Here is an 18,759-nt window from a genome sequence, read left to right on the forward strand (position 1 = left end):
TAGCAGAGAATTCAACTTCCATGTGATGTCGCGAGATGCCCGAACGGTCTACACCACTTCGCCGAAAAGCAGCTGCAGCGTGGAATGTGCCGCTCCGACTTTATCTGTCTTGGCTCGACCGCCGTCTGTTGGACGCCGTTTCACTCGCTGACGGCAGCAAAGGGTGGTGATGGCGTATGCAACGTCGCCACTCCCGCGGTTGAGTGGTGGGAGATTTGAATTTCGATAATTTTGAATTTCGACCCTTCAGATGCAGTTTTCTCGTAAACTATGTATTTTCTTGGCACAGAACGAGCATTGTGACGTTTCTGGAATGGTATTTAAACAGTCCACATCAACTTAGTATTAGCCTTTAGTGTCCCTTTAACAATGCTAGGGTAACCATGCTTTCAAGGCATTGTCTCCGTGCTTCAATATGAGGGGCACTATATATGCGGGGCGACCAAGGAGACCTGATGGGCATCATCATAATTGTGCATGAAATACTGTTACATGTAGCTGGTGCACAAGTCTATTTACACATAGACCCGCCGTGGTTGCTCAGTGGCTATGGTGTTGGGGTGCTGAGCACGAGGTCGCGGGATGGGGGCGAAATGCGAAAACACCCGTGTGCTTAGATTTAGGTGCACATTAAAGAACCCCAGGTGGTCGAAATTTGCGGAGTCCTCCACTACGGCGTGCCTCATAATCAGAAAATGGTTTTGGCACGTAAAACCCCATAATTAAATTTTTTATTTACACATAGACGTACAGTGGCCAAGATGGTGACCCTAAATCACGGAGCAAGAAATATTTAGGAGTGGAAACTCCACTGTTTGCGGCGACCAGAAAAGGTCACAAGCCCGCGGAGCCATTATCGTGCTGGCGGCCTGGAAAGAAATTACCGCCGTTGAGAGCGCGCTGGAGCCGCCTGCCCGGGTGCTGCATTTTTTTCCGCTGCGGCTCCTACGACGCGCCGCATGGCGCCGCCACTGTATACGGCCCTGTCGGCGCATAAAACAGTTGTGACCTTATCTGGTCGCCCACGCTCGCGCTGACGGGAGTTTCACCTTCTAAATGTCTTCCTCCGTGCCCTAAATCAATCAGGGATGCGTCGTCTTCCCCCTCTTCAGTGCAGCCACACTGTGGCAGCTGTTCCATATCATCACCCCCGGCAGGAGAAGCACTGTCCTGGTGCTTAAGCTACACATCTGTGGTGAAAGGTATGTGGTAGGGCTTCAGCCTTGCTGCGTGAACGATGCCATTTACAGCTGACGACGATGCGGAGGTTTTGGTGGGGATGATTTCATATGGGACATTGGTCACTTGTCGCACCACATGGTATGGACCACTGTAACGTGACAGCAGCTTTTCAGAAAGGTCCACATGGTAGATGGGTGACCAGACAAGCACCATAGAACCTGGAGAAAAGTGCACATCGCGATGGTGGCAGTCATAGAGGCATTGCTGATGCTCCTGTAAGGCCTCCAGACAGGTGTGGGCGAGCTGCTGCATGTGCTCGGCACGTGCGATCACGTCGTGGGCGTATTGAGTGGCAAAACATGTGGGTGAGGGCAGCAAGGTGTCCAAGGGCAGCAAGGTGTCCAAGGGCAGCAAGGTGGTGTCCAAGGGCATCGTGGGTTCTTGGCTGCATAGGTGATAGAATGGTGAACAGCCAGCACTCTCGTGACGTGATTAATTATACGCGAATGTCGCGTAATGTAAATTAAGATTGCAGACGTGGTGGTCGGCCACAACATATTTTGAAAGCATGTCAGTGAGGGTTCAGTTGAGGCGCTCCGTGAGGCTGTTGGTCTGTGGGTGGACGACGTGCCGGATTTGGGCTTTGCCGAGCAGGAGTGGAGGATGTCTTGATGACTACCGAGAGAAAGCTACGGCCACAGTCAGTAATTGACGCGGAGCACCGTGCAGTAAAAGGATGTCTTAAAGTAGGTCAGGGACGTCAGTAGTGCAACTTGTCGGTAGGGCCCTTGCAATGGCATACCGCGTAGCCTAATCGGTAGCGACGGCAACCAATTTATCTCGGGAGCCTGAGAGAGGAAACTGCCCAAGAAGGTCTAGACAAACTCGGAAAAAGGGTTTGGGCAGGATGTCTATTGGCTGGAAACATCAAGCTGGAAGCGAGGAGGGCTTCGTGTGGTGCTGACAAAGCTCACAAGTGTCAATGTAACGCTGCACGGAGCGGGCGAGACCTGGCCAAAAGAAGCGACTGCCTACACAGTCGTATGTACACGAGACACCCAAATGCCCTGCAAAGGGAGCGTCGTGAAGTTGGTAGAGGACAGTCGAATGCAGGTGGAATGGGATGACGAGCAGAAGTTTGAGGCCATGGGGATCAAAACTATGGCAGTATAACATCCCCTCCTTGTGGAGAAACGTACGGAGAGAGGCATCACCAGGCATTGACTCCAGCTGGTCGATTAGGGCTCGTAACAAAGGATCACGAAGTTGCTCATTGCCAAGTTCAAGCAACTGGTGGCGGCCGCATCTGCCGGTTTTTTCGTGGGATAGCGGGGCAAACAATCGACATCACAATAGGCATGCTGGTGCAAGCATCCAGTCTTTTACAGTCGAACCCACTTGTAACAATATTCAAGTGCCATGAAAATTCCATTGTTATAACCAGGTTGCATAAAAAAATCAAAATACGGGCATGGCAGAGCTGATATGAGAAAACTATACAGGCAGGGAGGCCAGTGCCCCTTCCCACCACCTTCCTACCCCTGGCTGCTGATTGTGTTAACTCGTTTAACTGCTTCCTGGGCTCTCTGATTGCGTGTGACAAGCCACGGCTGTCGGCGTTAAAGAATAACTCGGAGGAGTCACTGTTGGCAAGCGATACGCGAGCACCACCGAGGCATCGTATTGGTGGCCCCAAAAGGGGCCTTTTAATAAATGCGAGAAGGCTGCCGCGGCAGCCTGTCAACTTGCAAAATCCAGAAGAAACACTGAGATCGCCACAAGCATCTCGCCACGTACATCACACCGGCTTGCACGAGAAAAGCCTGTCTGTCAGCCATGCATGCTTTACACAAAGCTTGCCGACATCCTTCTCCAAGGCATCCAAGCACTCCACGGAGTGCAGCGGAAGGTTCCTTGCGAAATTGAAGCACCGGAGGGGACTGAATCATGCCGGGCCTCCTGTGAAGACAGTGTTGAGGAAGGCTGCCCTACCACGTCATCCGTTCCATTACTTTTCCTACACAACTAGCCAGTGTGATCTGACGGTATGAAGCAATGTCAAAAGGCGACTTGCCAGCTTTGACAAGTGAAATCAGGTGATTTGACTTCCATTCCTGGGGAGCCATGCCAGTTTGCCACGAGTTGAACAGTAGCAGGAGTGCTTTTCAAGCTCATTCACCAAGGTTGCACAGAGCGCAGTATGTAGTGCCATCTAGTCCTAGCGCTGAGGAACGCCTGCATAAAGCAAGCGCAGCCTCTAGTTCTTCCTGAGAAAAAGGGGCACTCCATAGGGGATCATTTGAGAATGGAAAATGGTTGTGAACCTGCATGCCCCCCCTCCCCCCCCCTCCCTTGGAACTTGCTTCACGGCAACCCTCCTACAGAAGGATTCTGCTGTCTGACCTCTTCGCATTGTACGTAAAGAGCCAGGGACTTAACTCTTTCGTTACCGCGAGAAAATGGCCGTTTTTCATAGGTCTCGGAAGAAATTTTTTTGCCAGTACAAATAATATTCCAGAACACGTTGCAGCATGCCAAATTGCACATAATGAAATGCTCTTTCCAAAAACATAAGTTACAAAGCAAACAATTTATTAGGGAACATACAAAAAATTCGGAAAAGTGCCATTTTTGTGGCGAGTTGATAAAAACAAGAAAGAAAAGGCACAATATCTACATACACATTATTAAGAAAGAAAATTTAGAATATACATTTTGAAGATCAATGACTCTGGAATACTGTCCAAAAAAAAAATTCTCTGTACCGCGCCGTTCTTCAGCTACATAAAAAAAAAAACTAAAGACCGGGAACAGCTTCAGCGCTCGTGCCATGCGGTGAAGCAGTTGCGCGTTTTCGTGAGGCACAGGTGCACTTCGCAGTTTTCGCAGAAAACGTTTGTCTTTTGTTCGATTTTGCGTTCCTGATAGCACATCCTGCAGTTTCGCCTTTTCGGCATCTTTTGCGGATGGTGCGGCACTTCTTTTGGGACAGGATGTACTCTGGGAACCTCTTCATCATCAAGCTCGAGCAGCTGTTGGGTGAGCTCCATCCGAAAAGAAAGTTGGTCGAAGTGGGCGCTCCTCTGCAATTCTGGTGTTGAGAGGTGTTGCTGGTGGTGCTCTTGAAAAAGAATGAAGCTATTCACAACAGCCATGTCAATACAATGAAAGAAGAGCGTCTTCCACCACCTCACGCACTTCATCAAAACGTTATAGGATGCAATCAGCTGATCGGACTTATCAACTCCAAGCATCCCGGAATTATAGTCGTCAATCAGCACCGGCTTTTCGATTGGGATGATAGTCCACACGCCGCCTCTTCTCTCTTTCCTTGTGGCTGTAACATGCCTGTTGGCAGTGTGCGCTGTTGACATCATGTGAACAACCTTCCTGTCCTTCCATTGCAAATACAGGATGTTATTCCGTCGGAGCCACCGAACATCACCTCTCTTTGCCTTTTTCTCCCATGACACGTCCTTCAATTCAGATGGGAAGCACCGACGATCTTTACGTGTCGTGCCACAAGCGAGGGTTTTGCGATTTAGCAGGTGAGCAAAGAGAGACGCAGATGTGTAAAAGTTGTCCATGTAGATAACATATCCTTGATTGAGGTATTTATCGCACAGTTGTGTCACCACATCAAATGCTAGTCCACTTGCACTAGCTGTTTCCCGTTTGCCTGCGTACACATAAAATTGAACGGAATAGCCAGTCTGCGAATCAGCAAGCACCCACAATTTATATCCCCACTTTACAATTTTGTCCCGCATGTATTGCCGAATACCCGATCTTCCTTTCGATTTGACCATTCTTTCATCCACAGAGAGGTTCCGCGCAGGTTGAAAAAGTTCTGCTGATGTAGTGTTCACGTGTTGCAGAAGCCACAATACGCGGTGCAGCCTGCCGTGCGTAGCTACAGTAGTCGCCTCCGGATCAGTGACACTTAGGAAGCGCAGAAGTGCAGAAAACCGTCTCCTTGGCATAACGTTCCGAGGAAGAAGCCCTGAAAAAAGCCTACTGGTATTCCAGTAAAGGTGGATGCGTGGCACGTTCACAATGCCCATATAAATGAGCAGTCCAATGAACTTCACTAGTTCGTCGGGAGTCGCTTCCTTCCACGACCCATCTCTTTCAGCATAGCTTGGAAGCTCCAAAATATGCATCCAAGCATATTTATTCGTGTTCTTGCAGATAGTATTTATTACTTCTGCGGTGAAGAACAGGAAGAAAAAATCGCGCGCCGTTGTAAAGCGTCTTGCGCTGCTCCGAAGTGCTGGGCCGAGATGTGCTCCGGGCGGCCTTGTTGGCGTGAACTGAAGTTTCTTCACAGCCGGTGGCAGCACATCCTGGCCCAGCGACGTACGGACCCTGCAGATAGCAAGAATAGCTCTAAGCTTGTGCACAAAGGTCGGCAGATAAGCGCGCGCGACGCCGGTGACTGCTCAAGGCCGTAAAGGTAACTCACCGGTGAGCAGCTGCGGATGTCCCGGGCTGACTCGAAACATCGTCGCCGTCAGAGCTTGAAGCAGAAGTACTGTCATCTTCGGACTCGAAGCTCGAATCCTCGTCACTAAAATCAGGTGCGGGTGAAGAATACTTTCGAGCAGAACGCTTTCCGCGCGGCGCAGTTGCGTCCGACGACGACGCCATGGCAGAGACCGGAGCGACTGGCGTTGTTGCGATAGTAACACCGGATGCGGCCCTCTGGCGGATTTAACAAGAGAAGCGAAACCAAAACTGCTGCAAACTGGCTGTAAAGGCTAGGTATACATGTTGGACATGCGGCGGACCTTCAGGAATGCGTTTTCGTGGAATAAAACCACCCGGACTCCAAGTCAAAGCTCACCAGTGAATAGCTGGCGTCATTTTCGGGTAATTATCCCCACTCAACGCCGCCAGATAACAAAGCCGACAATATGATTCAATATTTGACTTGCTGGGAGCCTTTTGATCACAAAAATTTGACGCTAATGCTGAATTACCACGAGTGGCAGTATTTTTTCTCAAGCGCGGCCGCCACGCCCCCTTTTGCAACAACACGCGCACATTAGTTCTCAAAAAGGCGCATCAAAAATCAGAACGTCGCCAGAGCGGGAAAATTTAAACTGGTTCTACAAGTGCACTGCCTAGACTAACCACTGGATGGCGCTAGCTGCACGAGAAACGATTCCAACATGTCGAAATCGGCCGTTTAAAGCATCGATCACCGGTGATCGATTTGAATAGGCGTGGTAACGAAAGAGTTAACGGGACACTAAACGCAAATACTAAGTCCACGTGGACTCTTTAAATACCATTCCAGAAACATTGTAATGCTTGTTTCAGGCCAAGAAAAGACTTAGTTTACGAGAAAACTGCATCTCAATGGTATGAATGCCTCTTTCGAAATTCCAGTCTCCCGCCACCTAAGCAGGGGAGTGGTAATGTTGCATGTGCCATCACCACCCTTTGCTACCTGCCAGCGGTAAGTAAAACGATGCCCGACAGATGGCGGTATCGAGTCAAGACAGAGCGGTGGATTCGCTGCTGCAGCTGCTTTTTGGTCAAGTGGCGTGGATCGTTCGGGCATCCTGCGACATCACATGGAAGTTGAATTCTCTGCTACTTGCAGTTTGTGTGAGTTTCGTGAGCCAACAAAACCAGTGCAGGACTACGCAATCGGGAAAGTGCTGAAGTGCAAAAGTGTGGGCGGCGCAGAGTTGAGTGAAAACGAAACCTTTTGACTGCCCACGTCGTTGTCAACGGCAATTTCAATGAGTTCTTTTTTCTAAAAATGATATAGAACTGGACTAGTAGCATTTTATTTCATCTGATAATATAAAACAAGGATGTTTTTTGTAGCGAGTAGTTGAGCACTAGTGACAGAATTTAACTGAGGAGTGCTTTTGTCAACGGGCAAGTGCTTGAATGTTGCGGGGGAGTCTCTAATCATGTTCTGCATTTGCCTCAATTTCTCTATTATTAATGCTCTGTTTGCAGTAATATTAACGCTTTGGAGATTCTCGAGCACTAATCTATCACTTGAGCTTGACTTAGTATTGACAGAAGACCCATGGGCCCCGGGTGCCAGGCAACCTAGCTACACCACTGGGCAGAGCACATGTCAACTATAGTGACAGTCCCTCCATTGGCGACTCGTATGGCTAGGTTCAGTGCAGGTGTCAGAACTTACTTGAGCCGACAGCGAAGAGCAGCACCCATAGGACACATGTGCCCCGGTGTCAACGCGCATACCAGAACATTGTCAACAAGAATGTCCAAAAGATTCTGATTCGTGGGTATGGTCAAGTGAGGATTTCATGCCAAAGTCATCAATGCAGCTCCACCTCCAGAAGCTGCAGTCTCGTTTTTCAGTCGGGGTTGCTGTGAATAGGTCAGAGAAGAAGCACGGGACAGAGGCGAACGAGATTGACGGTGGGAGGGAGAAAGTGAGCGGGCGTAGCGGGGTCTTGTCAGCGGTGGCGCAGTGTCAAATAAGTTGGGCATAGAGGAAGCGAACGAAAAAGATGAACTCGAGGGAGGAGGGTGGTCGGCAGAGCAATAGTGTGTTGAAGAAGTCCAGTGGCGGCAGAAGTAGCAAGCCATACGCCCGATGCGGTGGCAGTTAAAACATATCAGCTTGTCAGTGGTGCGCCATTCGGCCGGGTTGCGTTGCCCATAATAGTAAGAGGAACGAGGTGGGAGTGCGGGTGGGTAAAGAGGTTCAGAGCGCACGGGATGAACGGAGTGAAGGCTGACGTTAACAATTCTTGGCAGACGTCGGTCTGGATTAAGGAGATTGTCGCCGGAGAAGGATCAGATGACGAGAATGAAGTGGCCACCGGCTGTGTGGCCTCGACCTCACGACATATGATGTGGGTTAAGTTGTCACATGGTGAGGGCTGGTGAAAGAGGTCGTCACAAGATGACGTAGCGGCTGTGTTCGGAAGGTGCATGATGTTGAATAGGAGTCAACTAGCACTAGAAACCAATGTTGGTCACAATGAGCAAAATCTAAGTGCACATGCTCCCACCGGCGCCTAGACACTCCCCATGACATTACAGGAACTTTGGGTGCCGCATTTTGGGTCAACTGGCATGTGACACATTCTTTCACTGTTTGTTCAATGTCTTGCGTAAGGCGGGGCCACCACACGTGGCCTCTAGACAGCATTTCCATACGTGCCATTCCAGGATGGCCTTCATGCAACAATGATGGCACTTTTCCGCGAAGAGACATTGGCACTATCACTCGATTTCCCCACGTCATGCATTCTCTGTCAACAGAAAGGTCACTTCGTCACACAAAATATGGCACCAAAGCGTCATCAGACACTTTTGAAGGCCAGCTGACCTGCGTGTAAAACAACACCTTAGATAACAGCTTGTCTTTGCTTGTTTCCCCTCTAATGTCTTCTGCCGAGAGTGGGAGCTCGTCCAGTGTAGAAAAACCTATGTACACGTCACACACGTCATCTGTGCACCCGCCAGCTGTGTTTGGAAGTGGCAAGCGTGAAAGTGCGTCAGCGTTTCCGATATCCCGCGATTTGTGATAAACCCATCTGTAGTCATAAGCAGCAATCTGTAAGGCCCAACGCTGCACGCGTGCCGCCGACATAGCAGGAATTGGCTTACCGTGTCCTAATAGCCCCACTAAGGGTTGATGGTCGGAGTAGATCCCAAATTTCCGCCCGAAAAGGTACTTGTGAAACTTCTTTAGCCCGTACACGACAGCCAGGGCTTCTTTTTCGATATGGGCGTACGCCTGCTCCGTTTTAGTCAGTCTTAGACGCAGAAGCGATTGGTCTTTCTTCAGATCCTTCCTTGTGAAAAAGGACTGCGCCTAAACCATACGAAGACGCGTCGCAAACCAACCCTAGCTCCTTGGAAGGGTCATAGTAGGTGAGTACGGATGCACTCAGCAGCCAGCCCTTGGATTCTTTGAAGGTTTTTTCTGCGGAAGCCGTCCATTTCCACTTAACATTCTCAGCTAGCAAGTCATACAATGGTTTAAGCTGTGCTGACGTGTTCGGCACGAATTTACCATAGAAATTTAACAAGCCTAAGTAGGCGCATAGCTCGTTCTTGTTTTTTGGTGTTGGTGCTTCCTTGATAGCGTGCACCTTGTCTTCTGAAGGACGGATTCCTCTGTCGTCAATCACGTGACCCAAATAGGTCACCGCCTTCGCAAAAAACTTGCATTTCTCCTTCCGCAATTTCACACCCCGTTCCTTGAACCGTGTCAGCACAGCTTCGACCTTGGTATAGCATTCTTCCATTGTTTCTCCTGCTATTAACACATCATCAAGATAACATGAAACTCTGTCTAAACCCTTTAACATATCATCCATCACTGCTTGGAAAATAGACGAGCACTTGTTATTCCGTACGGCATACGAGTGTATCGAAAAAGGCCTAGGTGGGTGTTCACAGTGACTAAAGGTTGCGAATCAGGGTGCAGTTGCAACTGTTGGTACGCTGTAGAAAGGTCAAGAACAGTAAAACATTTGCATCCGTGCAGCGTGACAAAAACATCTTCCAACGTTGGCAAAGGGTAATAATCAGTTCTCAGACAACGGTTTACAGTCACTTTGTAGTCTCCGCATATGCGAACTTTGTTGTTAGCCTTGGGTACGACTACTAGGGGCATAGCCCAATCGCTTTGCTGTACAGGCACCAGTACTCCCGATTCCACTAGTGAATGCAATTCTTGTGCTACGGCGTCCCTGAGTGCAAATGGCACAGGTCGATGCTTACAGAAAACAGGTGTACTGCTGTCTTTTAGCACTAAGTTCACCGATGTGTCAGCTATCAGTCCTAGTGCCGGCTCACACTTCCGAAAATTTTTCGATGACAGCGGCTGATTTATCAAGACCGATATTACACACGCTCGTCCAATCCAGCTTCAAAGCCTCTAGCCAATTACGTCCCAACAACAAAGTGTCACACGTATCTGGTGTTTGGACTACAATTAAAGGCAAGGTCGCTGTTTGGCCATTGTGCTCTATGCGCACCGTCAACTTGCCTGTAATTGCCAGCAGGACACCTCCGCAAGTTTTTAGTCGTAAACTACAACTTTCTAGAGGTAAGTCAGACCAATATTGCCGGTACAACTTTTCTGGTACGATAGACACAGATGCTCCTGTGTCAACTTGCATTTTGACATTCCTACCTGCCACCCTAACTTTCACAATGTAGCTACCGTCATTACTGTTACATGAAAAAATATGGCTCAGCAAAATATCGTCCTCACCACTTTACTGTCCGAGTCACAGGAGTCTTCTAAACCAGTGCTCTCTTCAAGGGTGTGTACCGAACGTGGCGTCGTTCTGCAGACCCTTGCCAGGTGTCCCACCTTTTTGCAGGCCCGGCATCGATATTTGCGAAAGGGGCAGGTTGCGGCGGTATATCCGCAACGAAAACAGTCAGTTGATTCGGCTTGCCGCTCCGTGTGCTTGCTCGCTGCCCATCTTGTCCATGCAGTGGCCTCGGGTTTTCTTTGTTGGGGTTGCTGGACCAAGTTCACCTCGCTGAAGACTTCAGGATGAATCTTCCTTGTTTCGGTGCGAGCGAGTTCCCCGCTTTTGGCAAGGTCATAAGCAGCTTGGATCGTCAGGGCATTCTTCTTGAGCTCAGCTTGTGCTGTTTCGTTTCTCAGCCCGGCCACGAACCGATCCCGCAAAGTGTCATCCAGAAATAGCCCGAACTCACAGGATGCAGCCAACCTTTTCAGTTCTAATGCAAACGTAGCAACTGGTTCGTTTTCTTGCTGCGACCTACGGTTGAACCGGAACCTTTCCACTATCACCAAGGGCTTCGGTGAATAGTGCCCTTTGAGAGCCCTGACCAGTTCATCGTATGTTTTGGCTTCGGGCTTCACTGGGGCCAACAAATTCTTCAACGTGCGGTAGGTCTGTTTTCCAATGGCCGTCACAAAAGCGGATACCTTCAAGTCGTCGCTGACCTGGGTGGCATGGATGTAGTGTTCAAAGCGTTCCACATAAGATTCAAAGTCTTCGTCTCCCTCCTCCGTGAATGGCTCGAAGTGGCCGAAGGAAGCCATGCTGTGGTAGTCCGCCTAGACGCCTGCTGTTCCAAAACTGCTGGAGCCGCAACCAGCGCTTCAGCGGTGGCCTGGTTAGCATCCGTTATGAGAATCCCATCCTCGTCGCCACTGTTGTCTTCAAGTACGCAGCAGCCTACTTGCAAGAACACATGTTTATTGCCACTTGCAATACAACGGAAAAGAACCACAAGGCACTTACGTGGCCGTCTTATATAGCTATACAGTGCCACTAATCACTGACATCACAGACACACACACGCAAGCACGTGCGCTCTATCTAAGATACACAATTCAAGACTTCAGTGACGTCAGAGTGCCACTGCAGGTTCTATCTAAGAGGTGATGACACAACAGTGATTGTTTGCACTACTGTGTTGTCGTTTCTTTGTCCCAGGAGCACGGGTGAGAACATCACTCACTGAACTGACCAATCTTTACACTAGGCAATTTTCCATGGTCTAAGGAAAACAGTGATCATACCTATGAGGTAAACTTTGCCCTCATTGGCTTTTTAAGTGACCTGAATATAAATTTGCTTGATATAATCACATGATTACTTCTCTCCATGGATGAGATATTGTGCTAGGGAACTCTTGTTATAACTGCACTTATGACTCACAGTTCTTATAGTAATGCCAAGTTTCTTGCCATGGAATGTACAACAGACATTTTGTGGTAGTTAACAGCAAGACTCCTACAAAGCAGCCATCTGCGTAATGCAGAAGAGTAGTCTGCTTGGCTTGCACTCTAGTCAGCAGTTACCTGTGTTTAGGTGTGAATAAGATATGTTCCACTCTGTAGTGGCATGTTAATCTGCTGAAGAAACCTCAGTTCACTGAACAGAACTGTGCAAATTGTAGTTGTACAGGTACTATCGGCCAATAAGTAAACAGACCACGGCTTAGGTGGCCGGAGCGGCTGTGTGGCCACGCCGGGGTGCTGCTATCTCGCTCCGCGTGCTGACGGCGAGAGTGCCCCGAGTGATGCCAGACTTCGCCCTCACTCTTACGTGGGGCCTGGTCAGGCTTGACAGATTTCTAGTGCGCCGTTGGTTCCCTCTGCTGCTAACAGTTGCAACGAAAGGGACCATGCATTGCCGGTAGTCTAGCACATGGCGCTGTCGCACAGTAGCGAACGGCCACGGGGCATTAAAACGCGACACTGAGAAGGAACGAAGACCCGTTATGATTCTTGTTTTGCTTATATTCACCTTACCTTTTATATTATAGTGCATGTTGCCAGTTCTCGATTTTAGGCAACATAATGCAAGTGGCTGCAGCGGTAGCAATGGTGACGCGCACTCTTTCACGCCGGCGCGATAAGTTACAGGCGCCAAACTTTTACTGAGGACACGGATTTTCTGTCGAGATTACTTTTCGAGCATTGTCTCCAGCAGTGGGTTGAATATTTATATCAACAACACCTTATATTTATATCAACAACACCTTTGAAAACTTTATTAATTAGCCACTACAACGCATAGGCCAATATGAAACTTTACAAAAATATGGCCAGGAAGAGATCATTTATATCAACAACACCTTTGAAAACTTTATTAATTAGCCACTACAACGCATAGGCCAATATGAAACTTTACAAAAATACGGCCAGGAAGAGATCATTTGGAAGAACTGGAATAACTAGTCAGTAGCGAAAGTTTATTCACAGAAGCATTCCATGGCTTGAAGGGTTCCTCAGTTCGATGAAAAGTTGCCGTCGATCGCGATGACTTGGCTTACTTGCCTTGGCATCGAGTGGTAGAGCACCGCCGCTATAGCTTTGGACGTTCGCGCAGCGCTTCTCACTCTCTAACTTATCGCGCCGACGTGAAAGAGCGCGCGCCACTGTAGCTGCCGTTGCGGCTACTTGTGCGATCTTGCCTAAAATCGAGCAGCGGTGGATGCCGGCGACATGCACTAATATGAAAGATGACATGAATATGAGGAAAACAATCAAGACGGGCTTTCGTTCCTTCTCAGTGCCGCGGTTTGATGCCCTGCGGCCGCCCGCTACTGTGCGACAGCGCCATGTGCTAGACCAGCGGCGATGCCCGCTGGTCTACCCATGGTGATGCCCGCTTCGTCGTGACCGTTTGCAGCAGAGCAACTAAACGGTGCACTAGAAATTAATCAAGCGGAGCGAGATAGCAGCGCCCTGGTGTGGCCCCGCAGCCACTCCAGGCATTTAAACTGTGGTCCGTTTACTTTTCTGGCCGATAGTACCAGAGGCATGCGTACTAAAATTGTGGCAAATCATGCAACCTATTGTGGCCCCTGCAGTGGCAACCATGTTAGCTTTGAACTAAGAGGAACAGCATACAACCGAATTCATTCATTTTCTCAATGAGTTGAGAAATGCAAACGCATGTCATACCAATAGCCAAAGGCTAGTTAATGTCGTGGGATAGCTCAGTGGTTAATGTGCCTGGCTCCCATTTGCACATTGCCACAGGGATGCAATCTCAATTCCCAGTAGCAGCGATCAGCAAAGTTGTTTTTCGCCGTATATAGTGAGGGTCAGGCTGAGGAAGTGACCCGACATTACAGCAGCAGGCATAGCATGATGATGCTATAACTGAAAGTATGGATGGATACAGTGAATCCAGTTCTGAGCTCATAATTGCTGCCGCAATAAAAGCGAGGAACATGTTACATAGGGGGAGCTGGTGCTCTTATCAAGTTCGTGTTGGCACCAATCGTGTGTAATGGTTGCATCATTTTCTTTCTTATGAAGACTTCAGTCTTGGTTAAAGTGATGGTTTATACACTTTGACGTGCTAGACTATCACATTAGCTTGACATTCTTCTCTAAAGGACATTAGTACTATCATTACTTGAGATGACATTCGAGTCAACTGTACTGACTGCTGCTTGACATTTTTAACACTGTGGTGAAGCATATTTGGTGACATTTAACATTGGTGAAGCATATTTGAGTATTTCTTGAGAGAATATGTGCTTATTTTGAGTTAATCTGTTAACCTCGGTACCTTAGTGTTATAAAAATGATAGCTTTTGTTAATTTAAACGTAGATGTAACTGTTCATGTTTAGGGAGTAGAATAGTGGTTTCAATGCCTGTATTAATATTAGAAATTTATCTCAGTGCGTTACTTCATTGGGCAGTTGATTTAATGGGGACATATCCCAGATACAAGTAGTCTGTGGAGTTGATCCATTGCTCGTAGGGAGTGGGATGTACAATCTAGGATACAATCATGTTCACCAGATTTCATGCGAGTTTGCATGGGAGTCACGTCAACATGTATGGCTGCCGATGTTACTAGCACTGTGCCAAGGTCAGTGCCAGAAACAGTCAGTTGTGTACTTTGAAATGTCTACGCAACAAACCGGCCATGTTGCGATCTCTCAGCTGAGTTTTATTTGTGTAGTTCTCGTTAAAGTAGTGCTTCACGAACATTGCGTTGAGTGTTCCTCGATTGCACCACTTTTCAGCCTCAGTGACATAACTTTGCTGAGTGATGACAGTACCTTTCCAAGTGGCACGCATTACATTTCATCAGGTTCGTAGGTGAACTCCACCTCACAGTTTGGGGGGATGTCATAGTCGTCGTCTGGCAGGAACCTGAAGCGCGTTGCATCTTATTTGTCGTGAAAGGCAAAATGAGTGGCTGCAGCTCACCGTGCTCGCCCGACAGCTGCTTACTCTGCCATCTAGTGAAATGCCGGCCAGGCAGAGCCCAACCACATGCACAGGCTTTAAGATAGTCATCACTGTCGCCTGTTGCAATGGTGGTGCAGTGGTCAGCGTGCTCAGCTATTGAGCGGTAGCAGTGGTGGTAGGGCAGAGGATTGATCCTCACTGTGGCCACTTTTTTTTTAGCTGAAGATGACTTTTGTGCTGTTTTTGTGCCATGGCTTTCTGATGACGGCCTGTTGCACAATGAGCCAAGTAATGCTCTTGCATTAAAAAATACCGTGGTATGGTACACCTTCGCCATATCCACCTTTGTGCTGTGAGCACTGCAAGGCGTGCATTCCTTGCATTGCCCTACGCATTGCGGTCCTCATGCACTCTTCTCCCGTCTCAATCCTTTCCACCCCTATAATATGTGAGCCAACTGCACCGTCATTGGAGGGGTGGAACCGAGGGGGTGTGACGACCGTACACGGCCACATTCCACAAGGGTGGAATGTGGCGACGACCTGCAGCTTGCAGGCAAATGTAGTGGTTCTTTCTTTTTTTCGAGGATTTTTCATTTTTTTCTTACACCCGGTGTGCGATTTAATGGTCACAACTGATAACGCTGCTTGGGAGTATTGTAGTAAGCGGTTTATTTCGCCTTAGAACAAATACAAGAGCTGACTGTGGATTATGTTGTCTTATTATATTGTTATATTGTATCGTTATAATGAGGATTCGACTGTGTATAGTAAAACCTCGTTAATTCGAAGTTCGTTCGACTGAAAGATTTTCAAATCAACCAGATTTTTGAATTACCAGAAAGAAAGAAGAAAGGTATGGAAAAAGGTCAAAACTGCGTGACAGAAGCCTGTCATCATTTTCCATGTTGCAGGACTACTTGAAATAATCACTGATGTGTGATTGCTTAGTACGATAGTTCGCTGCACTAAGGGTCATGTTTACTAGCCACAAATCATGTGCAGCATCTCACGGTCACGACTTCTACACTCAAGAAAGCTGTGGACGATGTTCAGGAACTCGGTAACTGTTGCTAAAGCAGCTGCACGAGTAGGCTCATTGTACCCATCACCGCTTATTGTCGCACTGTTGGTGACCTCGTCTTCCACGTTACTGTAAAATGTCTGTACATGTGCTTCTATGTTCAAGCAGTCGGTGAAGCTTAGTCAGTCACTGTCTTCATAGGCAAGTGGAGCATCGTGCGTGGCTGAGATTTTGTTTTGGCACCCATAATCAGGTTAGTGCAGCCTGATGTGGCAAAAAAGCAGACAACAGAGCGAGTGTCAAAAGTTTGCAATGTTCTGCTTCCGAGTGACCACCTTCTTGGTAATGACATCATGACTCCTGAGAAATGAAACCAAGGCCGGTATAATGTAAAACTATTCCAATATGTTTTGATTAAAAATCTGCCAGTGCTCTGTGGTAAGTCGCAATGGCTCCGACTCTGCCCATTTGGGTGGGGTGCCCATCCATATGGGCTGGACATAGGGGCTTGGACTTGAACCATTCTGACCTGTGACAGAAGGCTGATGGAGGATTTGGTATATAAACAGATTGGAATTGTTTTATGTTATATTGGCACAAAACTATGTCATAAGAGCTATTTTAGTAACTTATTTTAAAGTGCACCAAGGCCTACTAGTATTTCTTCTAGGGCTTTGAGGTCAAGGACCTTCATTAAAGAAAAAAAAAACAAAGTTGGAAAATTCTGGCCGTACCCATCTCACAATGGCTGTCGACATTGATGCAATTGGCATTCAAGTAATGTAGCCACCCACTATGTAATGACGAAGGCACGTCATGGCAACGACACTCTGCAACCATATTGACCTGTTGATTGTCTCAATGCTTCGGTACTGTCTCCTGTGGCGCATAGTAGAGGATGGTGGATTGAGAAGTAGGGCACTTCCTATTTCTCTTTTGCCTTCGGGACATGTGATGCATTCTATAGATGGTTGCAGACACTACACAAAGCACTTAACTCATTGTGGAGGAAGTGCTTTTTGAACTATTGGCTGCCACTGTGAACTGTTGGCATTGGTGGGTTGTGGCCCATTGTCCATTCCGGGCTTGACATTTCTGTTGTAGTAGTGCTTCATGGCTTGCAGTGATGCATTGGCTCTCTGTTTCTCTTTTGTGTTGGAAGATGGCTTCACATTTTGTGAAGCCATCCGAATCGACAAGCTGACTTAGCATTACGCAGTTTATCTTCAACCTCTAGAGGTGTTAAAGCTCCCTGCGCTGGGTGGGCCCATGTCAGTACTGAAAGGGAGGCCTAAGCGATTTTCTATGTAATGGTGAGTAAGGTCATACGCCCTCTATGGTTAGGCTGTAGCGTGTTGTAGTGCTCGTCTGCATGTAGAATTGAGGTTCAGTATATCCATATCTGACTTTAATTTAACACTGGCACGATGGCATAGGCTTCATTTTTCAGGCGTAAAACATCATCAGCTATCGTCTTCATCAGTCATCGTCAGCTAGAAGAGCGTGCATTATCAGTTTTATTTGTAAATTGTTGCCATGCAATGCTGCTCGTAGTGTCTCAAAGCTGTGGCTTGCATGACTGAAGCTGGTAAGGGCGAAGCTATGTGGGATTTGTAAGCGTGCGTTCATGGTCTAAATAGTAGACCATCGAGCTGCTGTGCTGAAGGAACTGAGTTCAAAGCCAACCGCAGGACAAGAGTTCTGCGGTGGTGGCTAGATAGCAGACCAAAGCGAGGTTAGTAGGCTAAGAATGCTAATTGCATTTAAATTTAATGTCAATATTCATTTAAGTCTTACTGTGAACTATACATTTTGCAATATAATATTCATGTTGTCATTAATTAAATTAAGTGTTGTTCAAAAATCAATGTAAATTGAGAGCGAACGTTTTTCCAATAGAATTTCTTTTTTACCTCATCAGTACAATTCTTTCTACTTTCTGCGAAAACCCAATTGGCAGTTTTATATGACTAAATATTTCAATAAGTTGCATGTTTGACGTCCCAAAATAACATGGTGGGTTATGAAGAAAGTTCTAGGGGAGGGCTCCAAATGAATTTTGGTGACATGGGACTCATTATCTCTAATGTGTACCAAAATCAATGTACACAAGCTTTTTGCATTTTGCCCCCATTCAAGTACAACTGCTGCAGCCGAGAATTGAACCTGCAAGCTTGCTCAGCAACTGAACGCCATAGCTGCTGAGCCATTGTGGTGGGCACTAAATACTTCATTCTGGCTTGTTCCAACGTGTATTTTTCCCACTGTCAGCCCTTGGTGTAAGAGTGCCTCTGGCAGTGGTAGGAGTGTCCCCAGGGGACGGGGCAGGATGCAGTTGTCATGGCACGCTCACATTTTGCTTGCTTCCTTTGGTGATTGTGCACTTACGCGTTTAATGAACTGGCATTATACAGATCGTTCAAAGGTGGTGGGCATTGCGGCTTCTCTCAGACTGATGGGGGAGGGGGAAGGCACTTGAAGGGGAAAAGAAAGAAAATAGGTCCTAGGGGATGATTGGGAGGAAGGCACAAATGAATACTTCATGACATTGTGGAGTCATCTTTAGTCACTAGGAACACCAGTTGTGTCGCCAAATGCATCACCCTCAAGGCAGCCATGTCAGAAGAGGTGGCTGCTGCTGCTGCTGCAGAAGAGATACGGTGGCGCCAGGTTGAAGCAGCACAATAACATAGGGCTACCAAAAGCCTGGTCACTGCACCATTCACTTGGCAGCCGCTTGGACGCGTCAGTTGGAAATCATGATGACCGAAGAAGCTTTCTGTTATGCTAAGGCAAAGGCTGAGAGGGAGCACCATTAACCCTTTCAGGCGCCACTTGCAATTATGCATAGAAAAACATTTTTTTTATATAGACATTCTTTTTGGA

The 18,759-nt window shown here is 47.7% G+C and overlaps 2 protein-coding genes across 5 annotated transcripts in view; one reads left to right on the forward strand and one right to left on the reverse strand.

Moving 5' to 3' along the window:
- LOC135921350 (serine/threonine-protein phosphatase 2B catalytic subunit 2-like) overlaps window positions 1-18,759 on the forward strand; it is a 198,771-nt gene that overhangs the window by 51,043 nt on the left and 128,969 nt on the right. The window lies entirely within an intron of this gene.
- Window positions 9,956-11,477, reverse strand: LOC135921351 (uncharacterized). Its single transcript, XM_065455683.2, has one exon. The coding sequence runs from the start codon at window positions 11,222-11,224 to the stop codon at window positions 10,394-10,396; it is 831 nt and encodes a 276-aa protein (XP_065311755.1). The 5' UTR covers window positions 11,225-11,477; the 3' UTR covers window positions 9,956-10,393.

This window comes from Dermacentor albipictus, unplaced genomic scaffold (genome assembly GCF_038994185.2).
Source record: "Dermacentor albipictus isolate Rhodes 1998 colony unplaced genomic scaffold, USDA_Dalb.pri_finalv2 scaffold_12, whole genome shotgun sequence".
NCBI lineage: Eukaryota > Metazoa > Arthropoda > Arachnida > Ixodida > Ixodidae > Dermacentor > Dermacentor albipictus.

What these genes read in the sequence shown, in the direction of transcription:
- LOC135921351 (XM_065455683.2), bottom strand. Translation starts at nt 11,224, where the DNA reads ATGGCTTCCTTCGGCCACTTCGAGCCATTCACGGAGGAGGGAGACGAA.